This window comes from Lynx canadensis, chromosome D3 (assembly GCF_007474595.2).
Source record: "Lynx canadensis isolate LIC74 chromosome D3, mLynCan4.pri.v2, whole genome shotgun sequence".
Lineage (NCBI taxonomy): Eukaryota > Metazoa > Chordata > Mammalia > Carnivora > Felidae > Lynx > Lynx canadensis.
The window spans coordinates 20,719,796-20,747,788 of record NC_044314.2 but is presented as its reverse complement, the minus strand read 5'-3'; the positions used below and the strand labels follow the sequence as shown (position 1 = coordinate 20,747,788).

The following is a 27,993-nucleotide window of genomic DNA, read 5'->3' as shown; positions in this document are numbered from 1 at the left end:
AAATTTTACGTTCAAATTAAAGAAAAAGAAAACAGTTGAGTAATTACACAAATTAAGACAATAGGCTGGAGGCAGTTTTGTTTTTCTTTTTGAGGCATGGTTTTAAGTAGGAGATTGATAGGTAAGCTAGAAGTTTGCTTTTATTTTTTTCAATAGGTGATAGTTGACTCCTTTACCCAAACAATGTTTTAGAGTTAAGAAAAAGTCTAGAACATAAAGTGGTTTGGGTGGTTTCCAGTAGACTTTCTGAAAAATTATACAAAGGAATTTAGAATTTTGTCAAAACAAATAGTCTATTTCTTTTAGGAATTTTTTAATATATTTATATTAATACACTACTATTAATACTATTAACATATGGGTATGTTGATGGAAGAAATTTTACTGGATTTCATAGTAATTTTCTTGCTAGGAAGGCTCATAAAAATATTTATATTTTTTTGGTTATATGGTAGCATGGTTAATATGGTTTTATAGAATATAAATGATCCAAATATTATATCCCCAAAGGTGTAGCACACATATGACATCATAATTATTGAATTAAATCCACCTCTTTATAAATGTATCATAGTTAACTTAGTGTTAATTAAGTCCAATATTTCCTGAAATCTGCACCTATAAAAGCTACTGAACAAAGTGACAGATATTTCTAGGGCTGAGAATGTGAAATTAGAACCAACGGAAGCAATGGAATGCAAACAAGATACAAGACACACAGACGTTGAACTACATCAAACCCGAAAAGTGAATAATGGAAATAATATTTCTAAGTCTTCTCTTTAACTTATACTTGAGCTTTCTACCTGTTGTGAAACATTTAGTTCTCCATTGGTAAGTCGACATGTTTTACAACAGTTTTTATTTCACTTACATTAGACAGACATAATTTCATAAGGAAAGAAATTTCTAATATATGAATGTCTTGTGTAAATGGTAATCTTCTAGATATACAGTTTGCTTTTATATCTCAACCATTTGAACAGCCAATATAAATTGGTCTTATAAATTTTAAATATAAATTGAAATATAAATTGCTTTTATATTTCAACCATTTGAAAGACCAATTTCTGCACAGATTCAATGTCACATTTCCACATTATTAACTATGCAGGCCTACCAGGGTAAAAGCTAGAATACATGATTTCAGAGAACAATTTTAGGACTTCGCTGAATTCTTAAACCATAGTCTCAAGTTGGACATGGTTTTTGCAGCCTAAACAGAAAGCTTATAAGAAACTACTGGCTAATTACGATTTTATTACAAACAGTGCCGCATGCAATATATACTCTGAAAGACCACTGCTTTTTCTAGATTTTCCACTGGGAGTAGCAGAGTAGGTTTGTACTTGCAATTCCCACATAAGCCACTTAGCAAAGATTCTGGAGTTGGGGGTGTTGGAAATCTTGTTCTCCAACAGTTGAAGTAAGATGATATGAGGAAGAAAGCATTGTCCACCAATGCTTTTTCAGTGGATGTGCTAACTCCCCCCGCCACCCCTTTTTCTATATCCTTTTCTACAGCCTGTTTATGGAAACCAAACTTCCAACAGGGCAGGGAGAATCTGCAAAACAGGCAGGCTGAGAGAATGAGGGGTTTTTGTTTGTTTGTTTGTTTTCTGCTTGTTTGTCTATTTTTTAATAAAATACTTCTAATTTGTTTTTCAGAGTTTCCACCCCTGGGCAAACTGAATAATCTCTAAAGATTGGGAATAAGACCAAAGGGCAGGTCAGCAGTTTTGTTTCTTGAGCATGTTGGGACTCTAAGCTAACTGTGCTTGTCGTTCTAAACTTGAGCTGCACAAATGTTTAATCCCCAGCACTTAGTGCCAAGTTTATCGTACATGGTTGAGAAATGTTTCCTGAATGTGTTGAATTGACCTTGACTCACTCTGTCAACATCTCACCATTTGAAATCATGAGACATCAGGATTGGCATGTACTTCACTAAAACTGCTTTAACCACAGTGCCCCTTGGAACATTGAGATCTGTGAATTCCACCTCACCTATGACCCAAATGGAAGTAAATCTTTCTCATCACCAGTTCTTGAGCTGACTCCCAACCACATCTTGCTTTCTACTTCCTTTCTACTACTCACCCTTCAATTCTGTCCCCTTTTCCTAATCTTTCCCATTGTGTCCCATGGAAGCCCTGTTACAAAGTAGAAGATTCACCTACCTTTCCAGTCTCTTCCAACAATGATTCCAGTATCTTTTTGCCTTTATCATAGGATAATGCTTTCTTTTGTCTTTTCTAGTGACCATTTCTTGGTATCATTTATAGCATGTTTTGGGAAGACTGGGGGTGGCAGTGAGGGATGAAGGGAAGGTGAACATTCTAGTTCCCCATCATTGCTGGAAAACCATCACTTATCTCTGCACACTGAAATGCACATTATTTGAGGCTCTTGCCATCAGCTATTCGACCTTTTCCCCCTCCCTGTTATAGTTCTAACAGCTCCTGGGAATGCTCATTTGGCACCTGCTCAGTCCTTTTCTCTACTCAATTCCTGCCACATTATAATTCTCTTACTACTTTAATACCCGTGACCATTCGGCCTCCAATAATGAATAGCTTCACCCTAGACTCTGTCATCTGCAGGAATATTTCTGCCACTGAAAGTTTAATCTTTAGTTTTGTACTCTGACCACAAACACCTCATTTTCTGGATATCCCATTTCCTCACTTCCATTACGCCTGTTTTTGGTTCTCCTTGGGACCACTAATGCCCCCATTTCCCTCAATAAATGACCCTTCTTAAAGCATCATTACTTCCTTGCCTATCGATTCTAGACCAGCACCCTCACTTTTAGGCATAACTGGATCCTCTCCTTTTCTTCCATAATTTTCTGAGAAAGCCACCATTCAGACTAGGTCAAACAATTTGTCTTCTGTACTCCTCCTCCTGGTGAGTGTTCTTGGAGAAGAGCATATAAACATGCACATTAAAGTTAATTCAAGTTCCTAATTCCCAGTGCCAGCCAGATCCACCCAGTGCATGTTGAGGTGTTTTGGGGACATGCAAAAAAAAAAAAAAAAGGCATTTACAGAGGCCAGATGTACAAACTCCAGATAAAGGTCTGGACAGGAGGTAATGATTTTGGAATTATATTCACCGTTAGATTTACTCATTCACTGCTTTCCTCTCCTCAGTGAACAATGCCATCTCCACTAGGTCACAAGCCAGAAAACTGGAAGTCACCTTTCATTTTCTTCTCTCTTTCAACCCTGACCCCAACTGGTTAATAATTTGATTCCATTCTACCTGTGAACTGTTTCTTAGATCAATTCTATCTTTGTTTAACTCTACCAGGGAGGTTGTATTTCACTTGCCACCTGTGTTACTGTTACAGCTCCTGACTGGCTTTCCAGCTCTCCACTCACACATACTCTCACCTGTTTATGGCTTCCAGAGAATTGTTTTTTAGATAAAAGAATACATTTGAACTTTTCTCAACCCAAATGGAAAAATCTACATTAGTTTTGTTTTTTTTTTTCCTTGCCATAGCCTACAAGGCCCATCACGGTCTCAAACCTACATGTATCTCCATCCTTACCTCTTTCCCATTTCTCCTCCCATGTACCCTGCTGCTCAGTCCCACTGGCCTTCAGCAGTTGCCCAGATGTCACTCACAGGTCTTCTCCTGCCTCTCCTTCACAACACATATACTCTCTCTTGCCTGGAAGGCCTCCTCTTCTACTCAATAGTTCCTGGGTGCCTGGCGTTTATGTTCAACCCAATAGAATGTCAGGCCATACAATTATGCCAACATCAGCCCAGTGTTTCTATTTGCCGAAAGTCTGTTGACAACCAAAATTAGAACAACTTTCCTAGTATTTATTTGGTGTATTGGCTTTTTATTTTTTTATTTTTTTATATTTATGTTTATTTTTGAGAGAGAGAGACAGAGTGCAAGTGGGGGAGGGGCAGAGAGAGAGGGAGACACAGAATCCCAAGCAGGCTTCAGGCTCTGAGCTGCCAGAACAGAGCCTGATGTGGGACTTGAACTCATGGACTGCGAGATCATGACCTGAGCCGAAGTTGGACGCCCAACTGACTGAGCCACCGAGGCATCCTGTGGTGTATTGGCTTTAAAAGAAAACTTTTTTTTTTTTTAAAGCAGTAACAGTACTCCATTATCATGAAACTTGATAGTACTATTATGCTTTGGAAGAAAAATTCCATTCAGTCCAATAACCTTTTTATATCCAAGGCTCACAAAGGAGATCCCATCTCTTCCTGTCCCCCAGGCTCTGGGATATCATGCTGCTTCTGTCTTCATTTCCTCCTTCTTCTCATTTTAGGCCTCAGAGAGGCTTCTCCCAGAGCTCCAGCCAGACCTTGCAAATGTCATCTTGAAAGTCCCAGAGAAGCACTCCAGGGTGGAGTGAGGAATGAGGAAGAGTCCTGTTAGGGTAGACTTCTCCTCTTCTCACCCCCATGCTACTTGTTTCTCCTACTAAACAAGGCCCAAGACACAGAAAACAGGAGAGAAATGTGGGGCAGATGACTGACTCTTTTGTAAAATCCATGGTACAGACTTTAACTCTCAGTCCTGTGCAGACACCCTTACAAATGACTTCTCAATTTGATTCTCCTTTCCACGTGCTGCCAGTATGACTTTTTCCCATTTGTATTGTAAACTCTGAGGGTATGTTCATTGATTCATCCAGTAATTTGTCTATTAAACAAACATTTGGGAGCAGAGCTTCTGTGTGCCAGGCCCTGTTCCACAATAGTAATCCAGAGAGACAACGTCCTTGACTGGGGGCTATTATGTGCTAGTGAAGTAGAAGGAAAATACAAATAAATACCACGGTTCTAGACAAAGGCAACCTAGTGGATGGGAAACACAGGGTTGGAGCTAGTTTGCCCAATGGTGCAAATCCGGTCTTTGCCAGTACTAGCTTTGTGATCTTGAGCGCGTTATTAATCTCCTCTGTAAAATGGTGACCATCATCATATCTTGTTTAGTTGTTGTTAGGATTGAAGCACTCACTGAGTGAGAGTTTTGTATACACAAGAAACATACAGGAGAAAGCTCAATGTATTCAATGCCCTGCTACAAGCCTGTGTGGCTGGAGCTTTGATGAGTGAATGAAGATGAATTTGGAAAGCAAGCAGCAACCCCATCATACTTGAACTTTGTAGATTTAATTTTTAATGAAATGTAAAGTCATTTAAAAATATTTGCTTTGTGCTTTAAAATGATGGCACTAACTTCTTTGAGAAAATGCTTATTAACTATAATTCAGGCTCAATATGAGCTATATAAGTAAGTATTTAAGCCTTAGGAACTAATGAAAGTCAAATTCTTATTTCCTAGTTCCATTTAATGTCAATTTGTTTTGGTTTCTCTGGTTTGGTTAATTAGCTAAAGATCCAAATGTGGAATCTTTGACAAATGGCTGTTGACTACAATTCGTATTGATGTACTTCATTATTAATTTACAGTAGGTTCCCAATCCTACTTATTTTCTAAGCCTTCTTCTATTTTGCAAAAGACATAGACACCTTCTCATATATTTTGGGGATGGTATATAGATCACCTATAATGAGTTCAAAAATAGGGCCATGTGGGGCTCCTGGGTGGCTCAGTCGGTTGAGCATCGGACTCTTAATTTTGGTTCAGGTCATGGTCCCAGGGTTGTGGGATCGAGCCCCACATCTGACTTTGTGCTGAGTGTGGAGCCTACTTGGGATTCTCTCTCTTTCCCTCTACCCCTCACCTGCTCTCTCTCTTTCTCTCTCAAATTAAAAAAAAAAAAATGGGGCAATTTGTTACAAGCTTTGAGGGCTCATGCCAGTGAGCAAGCCTGCGTGTATTTAACAATTGATAGGCTTGTGAAAGAATGTCAATCTAAAATGACTGTTACCAAAAGAAAAATCTCGTGTATATGCCCTCAGGAAAACAAAATTTGAAGGACTGGGAGACCAATTTTCCATAAAGGCCTGCTTTACAGACCACTGATAATGGAATTTTCTTAAATGATTGGAAATTGGTGGTCTCATATCAGCCTTGAAAAGTTTTTCTTATGGTTTCTAGCAGCATGAACAAGAAATGACCCAGGTAGGGCTGGTTTAGCAAAACAAGCTGACTTGAGCTGTGTTTGTCTGACAGGACTGGTTTGGTCTGCTCAGGGAATTTTCAAAGTTGGTCTCCTTTGGTTTTGATTTTAACAGACTCCAACTGAGCTCTCCCCTCTTTCCACTCCATACCCATAAATGCAGCCCACCCCAAACCCTCAATGGATGCATCTATAGCTTGCTACAGTTCGTATGTCTCAAATGGCAAGCCCTCTGCTCTTCCCGAATTCATTCATCCTTTTGAGCCTGTCACAGTTGACCTCTTTATTTAGGTCGATAGTGTCTACTTAAAATAGGATTGTTCTGTCTTAGGGGTGCCTGGGCGGCTCAGTCAGATAAGCTGCAGACTCCTGATTTCGACTCAGGTCATGATCTCATGGCTCATGGGATTGAGCCCCACCCTGGGCTCTGCACTGACAGTACAGAGCCTGCTTGGGATTCTCTCTCTCCCCCTCTCTCTCTCTGCCCTCTCCCATTAGTGCACACTCACACGCTCTCTCTCTCTCAAAATAAATAAATAAACTTTTTAAAAAATAGGATTTTTTTCTGTCTTAAAGTAAGCTTTAGTCTTTCTGGTTTACCAGTTTATCAGCAAGCATTAACTGAATGCTAATATTTTTAGGACATTGCGCTTAGCATTATCTTTTTGTAGGAAATATTTCTAACATCATTCCACAAACACTTATGAGATATTTCCCATGTGCCCAGAATTGTGCTAAGTGCTGGGAATTCAAAGGCAATGTAGTAGGGGGGACTATTTTAATACTGTGTGATAAAGGCTGGGGTAGAAGCAAGCCCAGGATGCTGTGGAGACATGCAGAGGAGCAGATGATCACATTTTGTTTTTGTCGTTGTTGATTATCAGGCTTGTTTTTACTAAATCAAGGGTAGAAACGTATTCTCTTCAATTCCAATGACATTAGCCAGCTTCTTTTCCCTCACCAGGTGGTGAAGTAGTTTCCATGTGGGAGGCTGAATGGTGACCCCCTCCAAAGATGTCCACCTCCTAATCCCTGGAACCTGTGAATGTACCTCACATGGCAAAGGAGACTTTGCAGATGTGGTTAATTTAAGGATTTGGGGATGGGCGGATCATCTTGGGTTGGTGAGCCAGCATAATCACCAGATTCCTTGTAAGAGGAAGGGAGGGGGTCAGAGTTAGTAGTAAAAGGTGAGGTAACAGAATCAAGAGGTGAGGAAGGGCTATGGATTAAGGAAGGCAGGCATCTCCAGGAACTCAAGAAGCAAGGAAATGAGTTTCCCCTGCACCAATCAAGCCTCCAGAAGGAACGAGCTCCTTGTTAGTGAAATTCCTTCTTTAAAGAATCCCATAGACTGCAAATCTGCCCATTTTGTTTCTACAAACTATATACTGCCGTTCTTTAGGAGTGAGAAACTGTGTATCTCTGGTTTAGTGCATGGCTCTTATGAAAGAATCACAAGCTGGGAAATAATTGCTGAGATTATTATTGTGAACCATCAGATCCCCAGCTTATCCAGAATGTGGTAACTCACAAAGTGACATGACATTTCTCAGTGTCTCTCAGAAATCTGAGCCATCTTGGTAAGGGGCACTTCCCAGACTACCTACCCTACCTCGTGTTGTAAGGAAATATAAGTGACCAATACACTTCTCACCATGTAGATGTTCCACTACATTAATTACCAGGGAAATCCATATTAAAGCCACACGGAGAATTAGATTGGAAAATATTTTCTAAAAGTCTGAAAATCTCAAACATTGATAGTGATCTAGAAAAATGGACACTTCCTGCTTGTAGGAATACAGAGTAGTGCAAACACTTAGGAAAATACCTTGACGTTTTCCAGTAAATTTAAAATGTGCCTATCCTGTAACATAACAACTCTACTTGAGACAAGTGCCGGGAAGCATGGATGAGATGCTCATAGCAGCATTATTTATCTTAACAAAACATTTAAAAAATAAAAATAAATACAAGTCCAGAAGTGTACAGTTTGTAACTTTACCACTGAAGTTTCTAAAGTTATATAGATGTGGAGTCTAACTATAAAGAAAAACAAGGGAATGACAAACAGATAATTTAGGGGTTTGGCTATTTCTGGGGCGGGGGTGGGGAGGGAATATTATCTGGAAAGTTTATCATGGGGCTTCGATTGTATTCGTGATTTCCACTTATTGTGATGCGCAGTAGATATATAGGTAGGTGTCTGTATTGTCATTCTTTATTTTTGCTGTTGTTGTTAAACATGTGTGTGTGTGTGTGTGTGTGTGTGTGTGAATGTCTGGAGAAATCTCATAATACTAACAAAAGTAAATAGTTTTTTACCTCTCACAACTTATGCCACTGTGTCAGAATGGGTTTCTTGAATCACTCTGGAAGGGGTGGTTTTAGGAGACAGTTCCTGTTGGAACAATGGAACAAAGTCCTAGGATTCATCGTCATAGGGACTTTGGCCTCCATTTGGTGCTGATAAGAACAAGAAGGTTATACTAAAGTATAGCTATACAAGAGAATGCAAGATTGAAAGTTTCTATCAAGATAATCTTGGCACTTGGAAATCCTCATTATAATGAAACATTGTGCAGGATGAATAGAATTCTCAGACTAGAAACGTGACACCCGACACTTGTGTGCGCTAATTAACTCGTGACCTCCATGTCTGTTGGGTGTCATGTATTCACAAACAAAAGAAAGACTCTTCAGTAACTATAAACTACATATTTATGGAACTTTGTAACCCCCAAATACTGACTTGTCAGTTAGTCATTCAGTATTGATTAAGTTCTTATAAATTGTGCAGCTGGGCACTAACGATTCAGGAAATTCATTTAAAAAAATAGCCCTGGTCCCCACCCTTGAGGAACTGACATTATATGTTTAATTACAATAGCTTGTGTTCAGTGTTAGAGCAGAGCTAACCTGGGACTATAATATCTGCAGAGAGAGAACCGAGAGAGGATAAAAATGCAGAAATGCAGAAGGTAATTGAAGGGAGGGAATGTTTTCAGAAAAAGATGATGTCAAAAGAATGGACACCTGTCCAATGTCAAGTGTCAATGTTAGTTGATGAGAATCAGGAAAATGATTATGGAACGGATAGAGTGGATGTCACCTGGATATCAACTAGATATGTAACCAATTATTAATAAGCCTCTAAGCTATGACATATGTAGGCCAATTTTCTAAAGCTCAAATAAAGCATAAAGGTTTGGATGCTCAAGTCATATTTGTCAAAATATTTATGCACTATATGTAGTAGCCAGAATGTCCAACAAGCAACTTTTAATTGTCTTGAGCTCTTGATTAAATAATTAAATTTGTTTGTAATTAGGTTAAATTGTTTATAAGAACTTGAACAAAATCATCTATAATGGAAAAACTTATATATCATAATTGGAAGGGAAAGAAATATTATACAATAAATGTTTTGGGAAAATTGGTTAAATATTTGGGGAGAATTGATTTCAAATGTACTAAAGAATTAGTTGTTGGAAATCAAAATATAAAAATCAGACATAATTAGCTTAGCCTCCTAAATTTTAAAAACTTTTGTAGGTCAAAGAAATCATTCTTAAAGAAAAAATAGGAAAAGTAAATTGCTAGAAAAATATTTGCAACACATGGGGTAAAAAGGTCAGTGTATCTTGATACATATAATGTTCACTGAAAAAAGAGTACTGAACCATAATAGTTGAACTGCCTAAAACATGAATATGAATAAATATAAATATGAACATGAATAAACATATATGAATATATAAGTATTAATGCTTTATAAATGCTGAATAATATGGAAATGGTTATTAATATCTTTAATTTTAGGGTTGTAAAACAAAGGAAATGACTACACACACACACACAAACACACACACATGCACACACACACACACGTTTTTTTCCCTGACCTGATTAGCAAAGATTAAGGAAATGATCAAGCAAGGAGAATGTAGTGAGTAGGGCCATCATGTGACGTTGTTAGTGACACCGTAAGCTGGTACAATTTCTTTGACAATTTGACAGTATTTACCAAGAGTTCTGATGAAATTAATTCCATGAGATTTCAACCCAATAAAACAATCACAAATTTTGAAAAAATGGTTTTTAAAATCAATTATCATATTGAATGAATAAAAGAGAAACAATCTGAATACTTAAGCCATGGAAGCGTGGTTAAGTAAACTATCTTACTTTTATGTGATGGACTGTTATGTGATCGACTGTTATGTGATCAATAAAACACACAAAACCAAACAAAGAGGAATAAATATCTTTAGATGTGCATTGAAAAAATCTGTATGGAATCCATCACATTTGATAGTGACAGATGATTATTTTCTAATTTTCTAAACTATCTCCAAAATCCATTTATATTACTTTTCCAATTGGAAAAAGGTATACAAGTCAGATGTTTCATGACCTAATGAAAAAAAAAAGATAAGAGAAGCAAGATAGTAAATTGAGGGCAGTGAGTAATGGAAACTAAAGTTAATGGATTTAGAACAGCAGGATGAATCTAGTTTCTGTGGATGGTTGTGGTGTTTTTTTGCTTTTTGTTTTTTTGTTTTTTCCAAATAGTCATCATAGAACATTGTTTTAAAACTGTGGTACAAAAGAAATCCGAAAGATCATAAGTGAATGCAATTCACATATGTGACCTCATATCTTATTGACATCAGAATATTCAGCTATTAAGTGATTTGTTTATTAGATTTCTATCTGAAGAATCAAATTTCTGGCTCTACATGGGTTTTTGACTTAAATTTGGGATTGAATTTCTGCTCTGCAACAACTATTGGTTTTGCAACTTGAAGAATGGTTCTTAAACTCTTTGAGTTTTGGTTTCCTCATCTGTAATATGGGCATAATACTTTTTCAAAGGGTATTTTTGAAGGTTAAGGTACTTTATGCACTTATCATAGTCCCCGATACCTAAGTGTTTGTATTTATTAGATTAAAGTGTTTTGAAAAAGAAGCATTGAATTTTATATATTTTAGTATATATGAACACATATCCACATATGTCATGTATATATATTTATGTATAATATATAGTTAATATTTATAGACATTTGTTTATATGTAATTGTTAATATTTTAGTTTATATGTATACATATACATAGTACATATATATTTTAGGATATGTGTCGATATATGAATAGTAAAACTTCATTTATTTTTGGGTGTTTTAACTTCTATTATTTTGGTCTATCAATTTTGTTTTTCATACTCTACTGAGCTTCTAGATAACTTTCTCAAAATTCTAGATTTCCCTATTAGGGATTCCATAGCAATGGGAGAGAATCAGAAATGGATCTTCTTTTGTTTTGACTTCCATCAATCTTCACAACCAAGAAGAAACACAAATGGTCCCAATATCCATGTTCTCTGGGCAACATGTTTCATGTAGATATTTACAACAGAACCCAGAAATAATCTCTTCATTTCTTCTCACGATTCTGCAAAACTGCCTCTCCGTTTTCCTTTGTGGATAAAGCAAAGTAAAGCCCAAGATACGCCAGCAGAAATCCGGATGCAGGTTGGCTGCTATGCCGTCATGCTTCCCGATCTCGGCTGGTTAACCAGTGTTCAGTAGCTGGGAAAAAGGAACAGCCCTCTGCTCCTGCTCCTTTCTCTGCGGAGTAATATTTCAATCTTTGATGGTCAAGGTGGAGACCAAACTTTAAAAGATAGGACAAAATGGCTTAGGTCATGAAAGTCTGGGCTAGACCATAAAGTTGAAGGTTTAGGTTCAAATTGGAGGATTGATAATAATTAATATACTTGCAGAACCAGCAAGCAAAGCAGAGAATGCGCATGAGCTCATTGGTGTACAATGAATATGGCCCCTCAGTGACAACCTTGTTCCCTGCTGAGAGGCACCAAAGTTCAGTGGCCTGAGCACCTTTCATGAAGTGAGGAACTAGACCCTAGGATTAGAAGCCGTTTGGGCTGGTGTGAAAGAGGGTGCAATCATGAAGCAAACCTCAACCCTAATGATCTTAAAGCAATTGGATTTTTTTTTTAAACCAGGTCACAGGTACAGCAGATAGTTTATTTTATGGTTACTTCTGACTGTGCCATCGGGTCTTGAAACTGGAAATTTCAATGCATCAAGCTTAGCTGAAATGCAAATGGACGTTCCAAGTTGCTTTTCGGAGAGTTGCTATGAACACGGAGAAAAGAGAGGGTATTAAAGAAAAATCAAAATGACATATAATATGCATTTTATTAGAGCTCACCAATGTATTTCAGTAAGTACTTTTAACTTACATCGTACGTAGAGAAAATTTTCATGTGTGATGGATATTTAAAAGATGAACATCCATGTTATCACTCTCAGGTCAAAAACAGAACACTTCCAGCACCTCTAGGGTCTCCCCCCACCCCCTATGTTGTATACAGCCCCAATTCTGCTTTTCTCCTTTTCCTGATGGGTAACCATTATTATAAGTTTTTACATTTATTTTCTTGCTTTTTATTTTTATTTATTTTTTTCTTTTGTGTTTTCCTATCTATCCATTCATCCATCTACCAACCTACCTACTTATACTATTCCTATTCTTCACTTTAACCTTTCTATGTAAATGAATTTGTGAGAAGGTATAAAATTAAAATTGGCAATAATATTAGTGGGCATGATAAAAATATTGGTGGACATGGTATTTTATTTATAAAATTAAAAGAGATGTCAATGGATTTTCTTCATTGATTGCAATCATGTTTGTGACATTTGGTTTTAGAGTGACTCTATTATATTAAGAATGGATCCTTTCTCTCCTGCCTCTTTCCTTTGCTCATTTCTGTCTTTCTCCTTTCTTATTTCCAAAGTGGTACAGAAGAATGTATTTTTAAATTTTTTTTTTCAACGTTTATTTATTTTTGGGACAGAGAGAGACAGAGCATGAATGGGGGAGGGGCAGAGAGAGAGGGAGACACAGAATCGGAAACAGGCTCCAGGCTCCGAGCCATCAGCCCAGAGCCTGACGCGGGGCTCGAACTCACGGACCGTGAGATCGTGACCTGGCTGAAGTCGGACGCTTAACCGACTGCGCCACCCAGGCGCCCCTTTTTTTTTTATTTTTTTTAATTTTTTTTAATTTTAAAAAAAATTTTTTTTCAACGTTTATTTATTTTTGCAGAAGAATGTATTTTTATAGGAAAACCTCAAGCAATAACAAAAGTTAAAAAATTAAAGTTGAAACTTTTTTTATTGTTGTTGTTTTGAGTCTTTTTAAATTTTGTTTTGTTTTTTGTTTTATTTTATTTTATTTTTTATTTTTTAAAATTTACATCCAAATTAGTTAGCATATAGTGCAACAATGATTTCAGGAGTAGATTCCTTAGTAGATTCAATGACTTGAAGCATAAAAGTCATTTAATATTTGCTTGGTGAAAGGTCCAGAGGTTTGAAATTAGTTACGTATATTTTTTTGTATTTTCACAAATATACTTATTACACAATAAGAAGACATGTCTGCTTTTGAATTAGGATTGTGTAAGTCTATTAATATTTTGGAAATTCATGTCACTAACTTCCTCTTGCCAAAAGTTGTTGGCTTATAGGAAATGCATGACTAAAAAGATCTTTAAAGCCATTTTTTTCTCCATTCCATACTGCATGCCATGTTGTCAAAGGGTCAGGGAGCATTAATTCTCAGATTGACGTAAAATACCGCCTCAATTTTGCGTGCCGTATCATGAAAACTTTTCCTTGGGAGAAGTGGCAAAGTATCAAAGACATTGTTTCTTTCCTAGTTCCAGCTTATCAAAAAGATTGGGATTCATGAGAAGCAGTGACATCATTCCACAGCCAAAAGCAACACAAATTTACATAGAAGAGATTTACCATGGATAATCCTCAATTCATATAATCAAGAGCTACTGAAGTATACTTACTTCTTATTTTTATCTGTATTTTTAGTAAAACCATTTTGGTAAGTTTTTAGTTCCTGTTTCCATCTCAGTTTAGCCACTGACTTCAACAGCACAGCACATTTTATTCAACAACCACCTAAATCTATCATGATCCGCTAATCTCCATATTGTCTTATTTCTGGAAAGTTTTGAAATTAGTCATTACCATAATCCCTCTGCTTAGCTACAGAATATTCTGCAATACTCATTACCAAGGAGTGGCTTTGTGGGTTTTTTTTTTAGAAACAAAAACTAAATTCCTAACCCATGAGAAATCAAGTTTCAGTGATTTTAAATGAATTATGTGAAATAAAGAGGGCAAGGGTTTATATCTCCTCCAGAATCTTAGAGTCATTCTGATAGTTGGGATAATTTTCTGCGTGTTCTGTTTTTGAAGGGAGCAAACTTTTCTATTTATTTTTCCTCAGCAAATATAAATTGCATACTTTCGGGTTGAATTAGGAAATTCTTTTCAGAAAATAGCTATTGTTTTACATAACCCAGATTGAATACAGTTATTAGTTTAACATAAATCCAGGATTTCCCAAGTTCTCATCCACAAAGTGAGCATAGACATTTTGAGGGTTGTATTTGAGACCCCAGCAACCTCAGAATGGATGGGGAACGACGACATCATGTTGTGGATATTGAGCAAACCTCAACAGAGCTGGTGAGTACCAATACCTTTTAATGGCTTTCACGTCTAATAATCTTGTTTGCAACATTTAACATTTAACCTTCCAAGAAAGTTCAGTTGCATTGTTTCTGATTTTGCTATTACAAGATGAATGGAATCTAGGACGTTATTACCAGAAATCACGAGGGTTGAGGCTGTTATTTAACATGCCAGATAGTGCTTTCACATCATTTAGGAATTGTGTATTAGACTTTGCTTAAATTCAGATATTTTGTCTAAATTTTGGCACTTATATATAAGGTACCAGTAGATAGAATTCTTAGTAAATTATTTTAAGTGTTTATAGCAAATATTGATTATTTTTTATTTTAGTTTATTTATTATGAAAATTATTGTATATTTTAATCTAATGAAAATATTTATTCTCATTGGCCTACTTGCATTTAAAATAGTAATTTATGGAAAATGTCTCATTGAGAAGCTTATGCTGCAAATGTGTTACTCTAGTAATATAAAAATCATATTTCTTAGAAAGTATATGGAATCCATTCATTGTTCAAACAAATCTGTTCATTTTACACAGGAGGAATTGAAACATTAAGAGTCCAGCTAGCTAGTGGCAGAGTTAGAAATAGAACTCAGATTTCTCACATATAATCTCATTATAAGAAACTACTTTTCAGAAATCTTGACTATTATGTTCATAATAAGGAAAAATGAATTTTAAATCAACTTGAGGTTGTAGAACCAAGAGACAAATCAGAAAAAATAAATACAAAGGTAAGATTTGATAAGAGTTGTTTTGCCACTTGAAGGTTTTACTTGTGAAGGTTTTACAGTTTCAGCATTCAACAGCTAGACCATTGGAAACGTATTTTACAGGATGCCTCATACTTCAGGGAAGCTACCAAGTGTCATCGCTTTAATATCATATATACATCACTTTATTTCCTTCCCCTTTTAATTTACGTTAAATATGACTTATGGTATTTCCCCACATGCTAAAATCTATGCAATATATTCCATTAAGTCAAATGATTAGATAATCATGCTAAACAAACAAACCCAAACAGTAAAACTGACTTCTGAGACAGTGAAAAGGAATGTTTGGATTTCCCATTTTTTACCAATCTGACAATCTATAACTTCTTAGATTCCACAGCATGATGGGTAGAAAAATTTTTTTTTACAATTACCATATGAGTTTATTTGCTAATTTTAGAGAATTTGCGAAATATAGAGAATAACAAAGAAAACAGAACATACCCATGATTCCTCCCAGAAAAAACTAACTGCTAATATTTTGTTTCTTGTCTCCTCTCCCATCCAATCTAATTTTATTCTTTTGGGTACTTTATTTTGCCACATGAAATTTTTGTTAATTTTCTTGTTTTTCCTCAAAAAAGTCCCATAAAGATATTAATTAAAATTCTGGAGAATTAATTAAAATTCAGCTTATACTGCTGAAGCTTTCTTTTATTATTATTTTTAATGTTTATTTTTAGAGAGAGAGCGTGAGCAGGGAAGGGGCAGAAAGACAGGCAGACATAGAATCTGAAGCAGGCTCTAGGCTCTGAGCTGGGTTTGAACTCACAAACTGAGAGATCATGACCTGAGCCAAAGTTGGACGCTTAACCAACTGAATCACCCAGGTGCCTCTGAAGCTTTTTATAAGAGGACATTTACCCAAATTGTCTTTTTGCTTCCCAGTAAAATTTTGTGGTTTTCTTTATGTAAGTCATATGGCATTTGATATGCTTAGCCATTTTAAATTGCTTTATTACACGAATAGTGGTTGCTAATACATGTACACACACGCACACGCACACACAAAACAAGTGCTGTTACGTATATTTTTCATATTTTTATAATGAGCCAACATGATGAGTTCTTATTACTTTTGAGATGTTGTATGGTTGATTATTTGAGATTCTGTTTGTAGACAATCATATCATGTACAAATAATGTTAATTTTATCTTCACATTTCTGTTATTCATACATATCGATGAGAACTTCTAGAAAAACATTACCTGATACTGGTGGTAGGAGACATTTTTTCACTTCTCCTGACTTCAGAGGAATGTGCCTGATGCTTTACCATTAAATATGATGTTTGTTACTCATTATTTTGAGGAAAACATTCCTTGTTACATTTGGAAATTACTATTTTATTTTTAGATTTTTGAGATTTGCATTGTTTGTCTGCTTTCATCAGGATTAAATGTCAAAATTTGTTAAAATGATCCTTGGGCATCTATTGAATCGATCATTTTATTTTTCTTCATTGATCATTTGATGTGAAAAATGTATTTGTACAATTCATATCATCAAACCATTTATTAGAGTTTCAGATTCTCCTAGAACTTGGTTGGTTCTTCATTTAATACATATTGGACTCACATCATTTGTATGTGCTTCATTTGTTTATGTTCCTGGATAAAATAAACTTTCTTCATCTTTAACAATAAGAGTTATTTGTTTGTTTGCTTGTTAATTTAAAAATTCTTTCTCTGCAGTTGCCCAGAAATCCATACTGTTTGAATGAAGGAAGACAGTGTGGTTGTACATTGCCCAATGTGACCCTCCAGCCACAGTGGGTAAGATTTAGGGCCTGGGGGAAGGGGAATCTTCAGTAGTCCTGAGGAACACTGGTGAAATGGGGCAGGCAGGCCCTACTCTGCAGACTCTTCTGGCATCTCCTGTCGCCTCACTGTCCCCATGTCCTTTGGCTACTCTGCACTTCTCCGTGCTGCCACTCCACAAGCTCCTGGCGACACCTGGGACTCATGGCCCCCAATAGTTTATTAGGGCTCCCTTCTATTCCTTTAAGACCCTACACCATACCAGAGTTAATAAGTTTTGTATTTTGATGTCTTTCCAAGCTCAATGAGAGTCCTCTTATGTATAAGAGATAAAAATGTAATTAAAAAATATTTTTTGTAATTATAAAATTTCAACATGTGATATGAAAATAGGAGATCACAAACAATGAGCAAAAGAATACCTGCCATTTTCCATCAGTCAAAGGTAACTTTGAGTGATGTAAAATAACTTGAGTAGCTGATAATTACTTAACAGTGATTTGAGATGATGCCTTATTGCTTTAGTACAAAAGAGTGATTTAGAAGGGACATTTTGTCCTCATGGACTTGAAAACAAGGGCTGTGTGTGTGTGTGTGTGAGAGAGAGAGAGAGAGAGAAGGAATGAGAGAAAGAGACAGCTAAGAGACAGCTGATAAACTACTTTAAATTATAGCATGTGGAGTAATTGAAATCAATTACCTAAGTCACTTCTATGTAATTTGCTGAAATATTTTTCATACTTCATTGCAGGTTACAGCAAAACCATGGTCACTCTGGAAAACATTTCTGGTGTGTCTCTTGGCCTGTCTAATTGCCACAACCCTTGTTATTCTGGTCTTATATTTTGTCCACTTTGGCAAGCACACCAACAGTACCACTATCATCATTCATGCAGATGGAAAGTCGAATCGTGTCACCTGCATCCCTGATTCTACCCCATCTCATACCTCATCGACCCTGCCTGGATCTTCTACCCCTGCGGCCACCCAAAGCTCCTCTGCCAAGGTGTCTCCATCCTCCATGGAGACAACTGAAATAACAACACTGGACCATGAAGTTATCATTGAAGAGAACTTTTGAGCCCTGAGCTCTCCTCAAGCCGGACCAACACCCTTACCCCAAAGGAGGCATGTCCAGGTGTTCTCTCTTCCTGCCAATGGGTTGCAAAGCATTTGGCTTTATGAGAGCTTGCTCCTCCCCCTCCACTCATTTGCTATATTCCCATATGGTAATGACTCAGTCTTGGGCCCTCCAGTGTTCAAATGATTGGAAAACATTTTTTTTTTTTTCAACTGAGGCTGATTGATTCATTCAGGCTGGGGCCCAGGGTTTTCTTTCCATCCCTCCCATACAACCAACTTTATTCTCCACAAATAGTGGTTTCAACTGCTGAAGAGGCTGCCAGGAGGATGCTGCTCTACTTAGATCTCTGCCTATTGGTTCTGAAGCCAATATTTACTACCTAGCTATTGATTATTTTCTAATCTCATAACTTCCCTATTTTCAGCATTTATATTCCAGTAGGGAGAAGGAAATGTTCAACTAAAGTGGTTAATGAGTCGGCGGCCTGGGTGGCTCAGTGGGGTAAGCGTCCAACTCTTGGTTCAACTCACGTCATGAGCTCACAGTTCATGGGTTCGAGCCCCACATCAAACTCTGACAGCACAGGGCCTGCTTAGTTTTCTCTCTCTCCCTCTCCCTGCCCTCTCCCTGCCCTTTCCCTGCTCGCTCTCTTTCTCTCTCAAAACAGATAAATAAACTTAAAAAACTAAAGTGGTTAACGAGCAAGAGTTTTTAAATACCTATTGGTCACTACAGAGGCATTTCTCTTGGGAAATTCAGAAAAGAAGTCAGTGAAGTTAGGAATAATCAAGGAAGATTTTGGAGAAGGACTAAAAGTTGAAAAAGGATGAAAATTTGGACTTACATAGAGATCATTAAATAGAAAATGAGAGGGTTAAGGGGGTTTAATAGATTTAAAATCAAAAGCACACTTAGGAACACTTCAAATGTAACAAGTGATGTATTTTATATTTCTGAAGTTTCACTGATATTGTCAATATTATTTTCCATATTTGATATTTTGCTTAGTCTCCAAACTACTATAAACTATTACTTACAAAATTTGTATTTTGTACTACAAGTTTGAGGGCACATTGCTTGTAATTTGCTATGAAACACAAGACTTATTCAATGTTATTTATATTCTGAGTGTTTAATACTCACTGAAAGCATACATGTTTCATTCTGGGAAAGACTTTAGAGTTAAATTAACCTGCCCATTCCACCCCCAACCTCCAAACTCTACAAAAATGGAAGAGTGTTCCAGACAAGGGGGCTCCTACCCAAAGACTCAGCCCTATAGCCTATACCCAAGCCACTAAAGCCTTGGTATCCAGCTTCCAACTTCTGCTTGTCTTTTGTGCACCATTAAAAGTTCTAAAAGCATTGTTTTGTTTTCCTAAAGCAAAAGACTTTGTGTTCTCTATCATTCTAGGTTGAGTTGCCGCAGGCAACAATAAGTCATGTAAATTAGCATGACTTTGAGGCCTTACTGAGTAATTAGACTCCACAAAAGAAAGATCAGAAATACAGTCATTTCTTACAAAATTGTTATATATGGACAACTAGTATTATTTTTCAGACACCAAGAAATGTAAAAATTTGAGTCTTTATTTATTTTTTTAATGTTTATTAACTTTTGAGAGAGAGACAGAGAAGGAGACACAGCATCTGAAGCAGGCTCCAGAGCTGTCATTGCAGAGCCCGATACGGGGCTCGAACCCATGAACTACGAGATCATGATCTGAGCCGAAGTCCAATGCTTAACCAACTGAGCCACCCAGGCGCCCCCAAATTTGAGTCTTTAAAGAATATATATTTTTTATACCACAATATCATTTGATAATACAATTCAAGAATGATGAAAGTCAGGATGCCTGGGTGGCTCAGTCAGTTAAGCATCTAACTCTTGGTTTTGTCTCGGGTCGTGATCTCATGGTGGTGAGACTGAGCAGGATGATGGCACAGAGCCTGCTTGGGATTCTCTCTCTCCCTCTCTCTCTCTCTCTCTGCCCCTTCCCTGCTCTCTATCTCTTCCTCTGTTTAACAGAAAAAAGAAAAAAAATGATGAAAGTTGTTATATAAATTTTAGAAAAAAAATCATAAAGCTCTAGATAAGATTAATAAACATAAGGGAGTAAGTGTGCATGCGTTTTCCCCCAATCTTAACCCAAGTCATTTCTATTGCATTTTTGATTTAAAAGCTTATGAAGAAGAAAGACTAAAAGCACTAGGTTTAAATGTACTTTCTGATATGACTTAAACTTTTTGATATAAAAGTTAAAAAAGTATTTTTAAAAAGACCTAAAATAAATTTACTGCTAACTAAAAAAAAAAAAAAAAAAAAAAGTTTTGTATTCTAGAAGACATGCTAAGTTGTAATAAGAGCTGTTGTTTACTTCCCTTACTTTTAGAGATAATACAGAATGCAGTATGGTAATATGGAAAGGATAGCTTCTTTAAGTTTAAGGAGAATCTTAGCAATGGATTTCCCATGTTAAATATTGGGGTGGAGGATATTGCAATTAAAGTTATCTGAGATCATTAGATTTCTGGGCTTGTGACTAATGATGTGAATGAACTCTTTGGTTCTTGTTTTTTGCTTTAGACTTTCAGTTTTAAAAAGTTTAATAAAATATTAAAATAGTAAACAGAGTTGTGGGAAATATCTTCACAAATTAAAATACACATCTCGAACAAAAATTTTACAAAGTACTATGAAAATACTAAGTGCGCATAGTCAATAAATAAGTAATCACCCAGTTTTAGTGGTTTATTCAACAAATATTAAAACCATATAGAAGTCTAATATTTATTATTTCAAAAATTTATTCACCACACTTGGTCGATTGTGACATATTTTATTTTTAAAGAATTTTTAATGTTTAATTATATTTTAGAAAGAGAGAGAGAGAGACAGTGTGTGTGAGCAGTGGAGTGACAGAGAGAGCAGGAGACACAGAATCTGAAGCAGGGTCCAGGCTCTGAGCTGTCAGCATGGAGCCCAATGTGGGGCTCGAACCCACAAACTGTGAGATCATTACCTGAGCCGATGTTGGACGCCCAACCGACTGAGCCACCCAGGTGCCCCTATCGTGACATATTTTAAATTAGTCAGGAAGCTTCTCGATATAAAACTTCTGTGCATAGACTTTTGTGAGAGTATCATTTGTTCTTAAATGCAAAGTAACTTTATGTAGGATTAAATGTTAAGCTTTCAAATACGCTTCACTAAATTAGAGTGTAATTAACTGCTTTAGAAGCTTTACTGGAATATGTCCTAATGGGCATTTTCTTCCCCCCAAAGCCCATTTATCTATACTGAAAATCTGTTGTAATAGGTAGCCCTGCTCTATGATGACATCCACAGTATTTTAGGGAAGCCTTTCAACAGGTACACTATTTAAGCCAGTCACTCTGATACTGTGCAGTTTCAAAAGACTTTGAATTTTGGAACAATAGTTCCATCTGACTCCATCTTTGGCCCTCCATCTTGTTCTGGCCTGTTCAGTGACTTCCTCTACGTGTTCCATGCCCTGTGGAAATTAAGGTATAACCTGCCTGGAATGTGGGAAGGCTTGTTTGGAGTTTGATCTTTCCTAAAGTGGCACACAGAAGGCTCCACTTTAGATAACCAGCAGAGAACCTCTGGTGCACACAGATGGTACCACTTTAGGTAACTACCCTGTGATTGCCCCACCATGCCCCTTGCTCTATAAAAACTCGGGATTAAGGGCTGGACTTGATGGAGAATAGGGGTAGAAGATAGCTCTGCAGTTACAGTGAGTCATTTTCTGCCTGATTCCCCACAGTCGGTAAGTCACCTTGAATAAAACCCTGTAAATGGTATAGAGAGGTTTGCTTCAGTTTTCAGTCTCAGAGTGCCTTCTCTTTGGGCTACTGACCTTCCTCCACCTTCTAACAATGGGCAAGTCAGCTGGGAGACTGAAAACCAAAGCCTGGGTACAGGGGAAAGCCCATTGTTTGTGGGAGAAATCCCAGGTTGGCCAGCCACCCCCATGTGGCGCAACTTGCCAGGTTTTTGGAGCATTTCAGACCAGTGCAAACAGGAATGCACCCTATCTCTGCCCCCTGCCAGCCAAAAGCCCAAGGCATTGTTAGATATCATATCTGAAACAGTAGGGGTGGGAGGAGAGGAAGGAAATGGAGATGGGAAAGTGAATAAGCTATTGCGGTAGTAGTTTGGCCATTGATCTGTGCATTATTAGATGCCAGGGAAAAGGAATTACTAGCAAGGAGAGCATTGGAACAAATCAGTGAAGTGTGTTTTTAGAAGTGAGGCTTTGGAAAAGGATATAGGAACCCCTGTTCCTCTAATATGGACATTATGTCCAAAAGAATCCAACAGCAGGAAGAATGCTTGGAAACTATGGCATTTAAGATGGCAAAGATGCACGGGCACAGATTGTTGCACACTAAAGTGGGAACTGTATCCCAAGAGAAGTGGGACCCTAAATCATGCGATCCCTGAGATAATGACTCCTCTGATGAGTACCTATCGTGGAGGAGCAAAATGATGTATGGGCACACCTTCTGATTCAAAGACCCAGGCCACTTGTGAGCCTGGGGATGATAAGAAGTTCCCACTAGTGAGAAAATAACTATGAGGGACTATTCTGCTGAATTAGTGGAGCTAACCAGCTGCTTTAAGCAAATGGGCTTGGAAGATTGGCTTCTTGGGTGTTACGACGGTGGGATACTGGGGGAGATATGTTAAGTGGGTTTGAGATGTCAAAATGGCCTCAGTCACTGCTCAACCTGCTTTGTGACAAAGATGATGCAGGCATGGGTGAGAATCTAGGTGCTTAGCTAATTTGATTGGATAAATACTAACATTACCATAACCTGGCTTAAATAAAGGGGATATTGCCCCTGCTCTTCACTATGCTGGACCTTTAAGGGAGAACTATAAGAAATTATAGGTGAACTAGGAATAAAACATGCCTTTGCCCAGCATTTTAGAGGCCCAGGCAAAGAATTATTTTCCTCTGGTAGGAAAGACCATATCTTACAGTTAGCCCTGGGGCCATGGTAGGAGACTTTAGTATATGTTCTTGCCCCTATGGTTAATCGGCCCATTGCTATAGTAGCTGTTATGAGGGCTGACTAAATGAAACCGAAAGAATCTGTCCTGAGGGAAACGGGTTGAAAATGGGGAGAAACAAAGGATCCTGCCAACGATAAAATGGCAGAAAGTAGACCCACCAAGTTCCCTCATAAACAATTATGGCAAGATGTAATATCTGGAACCCAGAGGGAAAATATAGACAACCCAGTCTAGTCTCGCCAAGCACGTGGAAGGTGCTAAGGCAAAGCAGTTCACTCCCTTGAAGAAAGGCTCAAAGCCAGGTGTGTCGCCAAGTGCCTCTCCATTAATGGAGGAATTTCAGGGGTGGATACCCCCTACCCCACCCACCCTAGAGATACGGGGTTAGGCCAACATTGCCCTCTAGTGTGTGTGTGTGTGGGGACCCATGTTGAAGTGGTCGTTTATTGGTCTTGTGCTGGTGGGCAGCCTGTACTTGCTCTGATAGATGCTAGAGCTAGATGCACACTTATCTGTGGAAACCTCTCAAACTTTGGGGAGAGACAGTGAAGCCATTAATGCTAATGGGGGACAGATTATCAAGGTCAGACAAATTAGTCTTTATCTACAAATGGGCAGGCTTCCTTCCTGCTGTTTTTTAGTGCGTATTTCCCCATTCCTGAGTAGAATTTGGTTGTAGATGTTTTCTAGGATCTGGATCTAATTACAAGAACAGGTGAACTTTGTTCTCTGTATTTTTTTTAATTTTTTTTAACATTTATTTACTTTTGAGACAGAGAGAGTCAGAGCATGAACAGGGGAGGGTCAGAGAGAGAGGGAGACACAGAATCTGAAACAGGCTCCAGGCTCTGAGCTGTCAGCACAGAGCCCGATGCGGGGCTTGAACTCACGGAGTGCGAGATCATGACCTGAGCTGAGGTCGGACACTTAACCGACTGAGCCACCCAGGCGCCCCTGTTCTCTGTATTTAAAGGTCTCTTATGGTTGACAGCAGGTGGGGGGGGACGGTGGGGGAGAGGGGAAAATAGGTGATGGGCATGAGGAGGGCAGTTGCTGGGATAAGCACTGGGTGTTGTATGTGAGCGATGAATCACGGGAATCTACCCTCAAAACCAAGAGCACACTGTATATTAGCTAACTTGACAATAAATTATATTTAAAAACAGGTGGACTAGGTTACATACTCGAATAATGAAACCTGTTCTCAGGACCCCTGCAAAATGGGAGTCTATACAGTTGCTATCCCCTGGAAAGTAATAAATAAAAACAATGTAAAGTACCTGAGGGCCATAATGAGATAACCACCACCATTAGAGAATTAGAAAAGGTTAGGGTAGATCTGCTCAAAGCTCATTCAATAGTCAGGCTGGGCCTATAAAGAACTCTAATGGGACCTGGCAAATGACAATAGGTTCTAGCGAACTCAATAAAGTTACTCCACCCATCCAACCTACAGGTGCCTGATAGAGTCTTATTGTTAGGTCTTAATGGATACCATGAATTTTTCTATCATTATGTACTGGACCTAGCTAATGCCCTTTACAGCATTCCAGTAGAACTCAAATCCCAAAACCAATCTGCTTTCATGTGGAACAGGAAACCATGAAACTTCCAGATGTTCCATAGTCCCATCATTTGTCATAGGATGGTACCCAGAGATTTGGAAAAATGGATGTTGTTAGAGGAGATGGTGCTTTATTCTATAGATGCTGTATTAACTTGTGGTGATTTACCCTCCTTGTCTTCAGCAACTGCGGCATTACAAGTGTTCTTAGGAGGTTGGAAGGTAAATACTGATAGAATCAAGGGCTAGGTCAATCAGTAATGTGCCCACGAGTCATGTGGTTAGTTAGGTAAGACCAAAGCAATGCCAGAGGCAGTCACTGATAAAATATAAGCCTTCCCAATCCCTGTAATGGCAAAAGAATTAAAAGCTTTGGTTGGTTTATTGGGATCCTGGAGATCTTTTAGTCCTCGTCTAGCACAGATATTAACACCTTTATATGCCTTGGTTAAGAAAGGAAGCCAATGAGATTGGGGTACTAACCAACAAGAGGTATTCTCAAAGGCAGAAATGGTAGTAAAACAAATACAGGCCCTGGGGGTATTATACCAAGTATCTTTTCTGACCACTGTGATATGAAACTAGAAACCAATAACTGGAAGAAGGTTGGAAAACTTATAAGCATGGGGAAACTTAGCACACTACTGAACAAACAATGGGTCGAAGAAAAAAATCAAAAGGGAAATAAAAATCTTAAAATAGAAACACAACACCTGAAAACATGGGATTCTGCAGAAGTTCTAAGAGGGAAGTTAATAGAATAAACTCCCAGAAAGCAGACAGATATCAAACAACCCAACTTTATACCACAAGGAAACCCAGAAAGAATAAGCCCAAAGGTAGCAGAAGGAAGTAAACAACAAGGATCTGAGCAGATATGTCACTGCCCCCCCCCCCATGAAAATGAATCAACTACTTTAATTTTAGAGCATGAGCATGAGAGATACTCAAAATCTCTAATTTTAGAGCAACTACTTTAATTTTAGAGCAAGTAGGGGAGAGGGGCAGAGGAACAGGGAATCCCAAGCAGACGCCATGCTGAGTGTGTAGCCAGATGCAGGGCTTGATCTCATGACCCTGGGGTCATGACCTGAGCTGAAATCAAGAGTCAATGCTCAACTGACTGAGCCACCTGCGCACCCCTGAATCAATTACTGATACATACCACATGAGGAATCTCAAAGTAATTATGCTGAGGGTAAGCAAACAGAAGAAAACTATATGATTATTAGTAGAAACTTTCAGAAAACTTAAAGTAATCGTTAAGAAACAGACCATTGGTTGCCTAAGGACAAGAATTGGAGTGGGGAGACCTGGGATCAATTACAAAGGGGCATAAGGAAAATCTTGATGGTGATGGCTGTGTTCATTATCTTGATTGTTGTGAGGTTTCCATGGGTTAAAAACTATCAAATTGTATGATGTAAGCATGTGCAATTTGTTGTAGGTCAGTTATACCTCAGTAGATCTACTTTAAAAAAGAGACCAGGGGTGCCTGGGTGGCTCAGTTGATTAAGTGTCCAACTTCAGCTCAGGTCATGATCTCACGATTTGTGAGTCTGAGTGCAGGTCGGGCTGTGTGCTGACAGCTCAGGGCCTGGAGCCTGCTTCAGATTCTGTGTGTGTGTGTGTGTGTGTGTGTGTGTGTGTGTGTGTGTGTGTGTGTCTTCCCCTCTCCTGCTTGTGCTCTTTCTCTCTCTCTCTCTCAAAAATAAACATTAAAAAGAAAAACAGTAAAACAAAGATGAATAAAACTAAGAGCTGGTTATTTGAAAAAATAAAAAAATAAAATTGAAAAACATTTAGCTACACAAACCAAGAGTCAACATTAGAAATGGAAGAGGAGACACGACAACTCCTACCACAACTCTAGAAAGATCAGAAGAGTTTACTGTGAACAATTCTATGGCAACAAATTAGATGACATAGAAGAAATGGACAACTCCCTAGAGATCTATGACCTGCCAAGGCTGAGTCATGAAGAAACCAAAAATCCAAACAGATCAACAGGAGTAAGGTGAATAAATCAGTAATCAAAAGCTTTCTAGCTTCTAGAAAAGCCCAGGACCAGATGGTTTCACTGGTGAACTCTACCAAACATTTAAAGAATTCATTCCAAGCCTTCTTAAAGTGTTTCAAAAAGTTGAGGAGGGAATACGCCCAACTCCTTTTACAGGGCTAGCATTACTCTGATACCAAAACCAGATAAGGACACTGCAAGAAAACAAAAGTATAGGCGAATATCCCTAATGAATGTAGGTACAAAAACTGACAAAATATTAGCAAACTAAATTCAATTGCATATTAAAAGGATAATGATCAAACTAAGTCTTCTGCACAGCAAAGGAAACCATCAGCAAAATGCAATCTACAGAAGGGGAGAAAATATTTGCAAATCATATAAGCTGATGAGGGGTTAATATCTAAAATCTATAAGGAACTCACAACTTGATAAGAAAAAAAATATACAATTTAAAAAGTGGGCAGAGGATGGGACACCTGGGTGGCTCAGTCTGTTAAGTGTCCAGCTCTTGATTTCAGCAGTTTGGGAGTTGGAGTCCTGCATCAGGCTCCATGCTAACAGTGCAGAGCCTGCTTGGGATTCTCTCTTTCCTTCTCTCTCTGCCCCTCCCCTGCTCACTTTCTCTTTTTCTCTCAAAATAAAAAAAAATGGGCAGAGGAATAAACATTTTTCCAAAGAAGACCTACAAATGGCCAAAAGGTCCATGAAAAGATACTCAATCTCTAATCAGGAATATGCAAATGAAAACCACAAGACCTCACCTCACACTGTTAGAATGGCTATCATCAAAAAGACAGAAGAACAAGTGTTGGCAAACTTGTGGACAAAGGGGAACCCTGTGCACTGGTAGGAATGCAAACTGATGCAGCCACTACAGCAGACGGTATGAAGGTTCCTCAAGAAATTGATAAAAGAACTACTGTATGATCTGGCGATTGTGCTTCTGGTTATGTTTTGAAAGGAAATGAAAACACAATCTGAAAGAGATCTGTAGTCCCATGTTCAGTGCAGCCTTCTCCACAACAGTCAAGATATGGAAGCAACGTGTCAACAGATGAATAGATAA

The 27,993-nt window shown here is 37.9% G+C and overlaps 1 protein-coding gene across 1 annotated transcript; it reads left to right on the top strand.

Annotated features, from left to right (window-relative positions):
• Nucleotides 1-14,311: 14,311 nt before the first annotated feature.
• Nucleotides 14,312-18,819, top strand: LOC115528592 (dynactin-associated protein). The gene is made up of 3 exons (XM_030336819.1): nucleotides 14,312-14,659; nucleotides 17,144-17,224; nucleotides 17,961-18,819. Exons 1-3 carry the CDS (start codon nucleotides 14,603-14,605, stop codon nucleotides 18,288-18,290), a joined length of 468 nt encoding a protein of 155 aa, XP_030192679.1. The 5' UTR covers nucleotides 14,312-14,602; the 3' UTR covers nucleotides 18,291-18,819.
• Nucleotides 18,820-27,993: the final 9,174 nt, after the last annotated feature.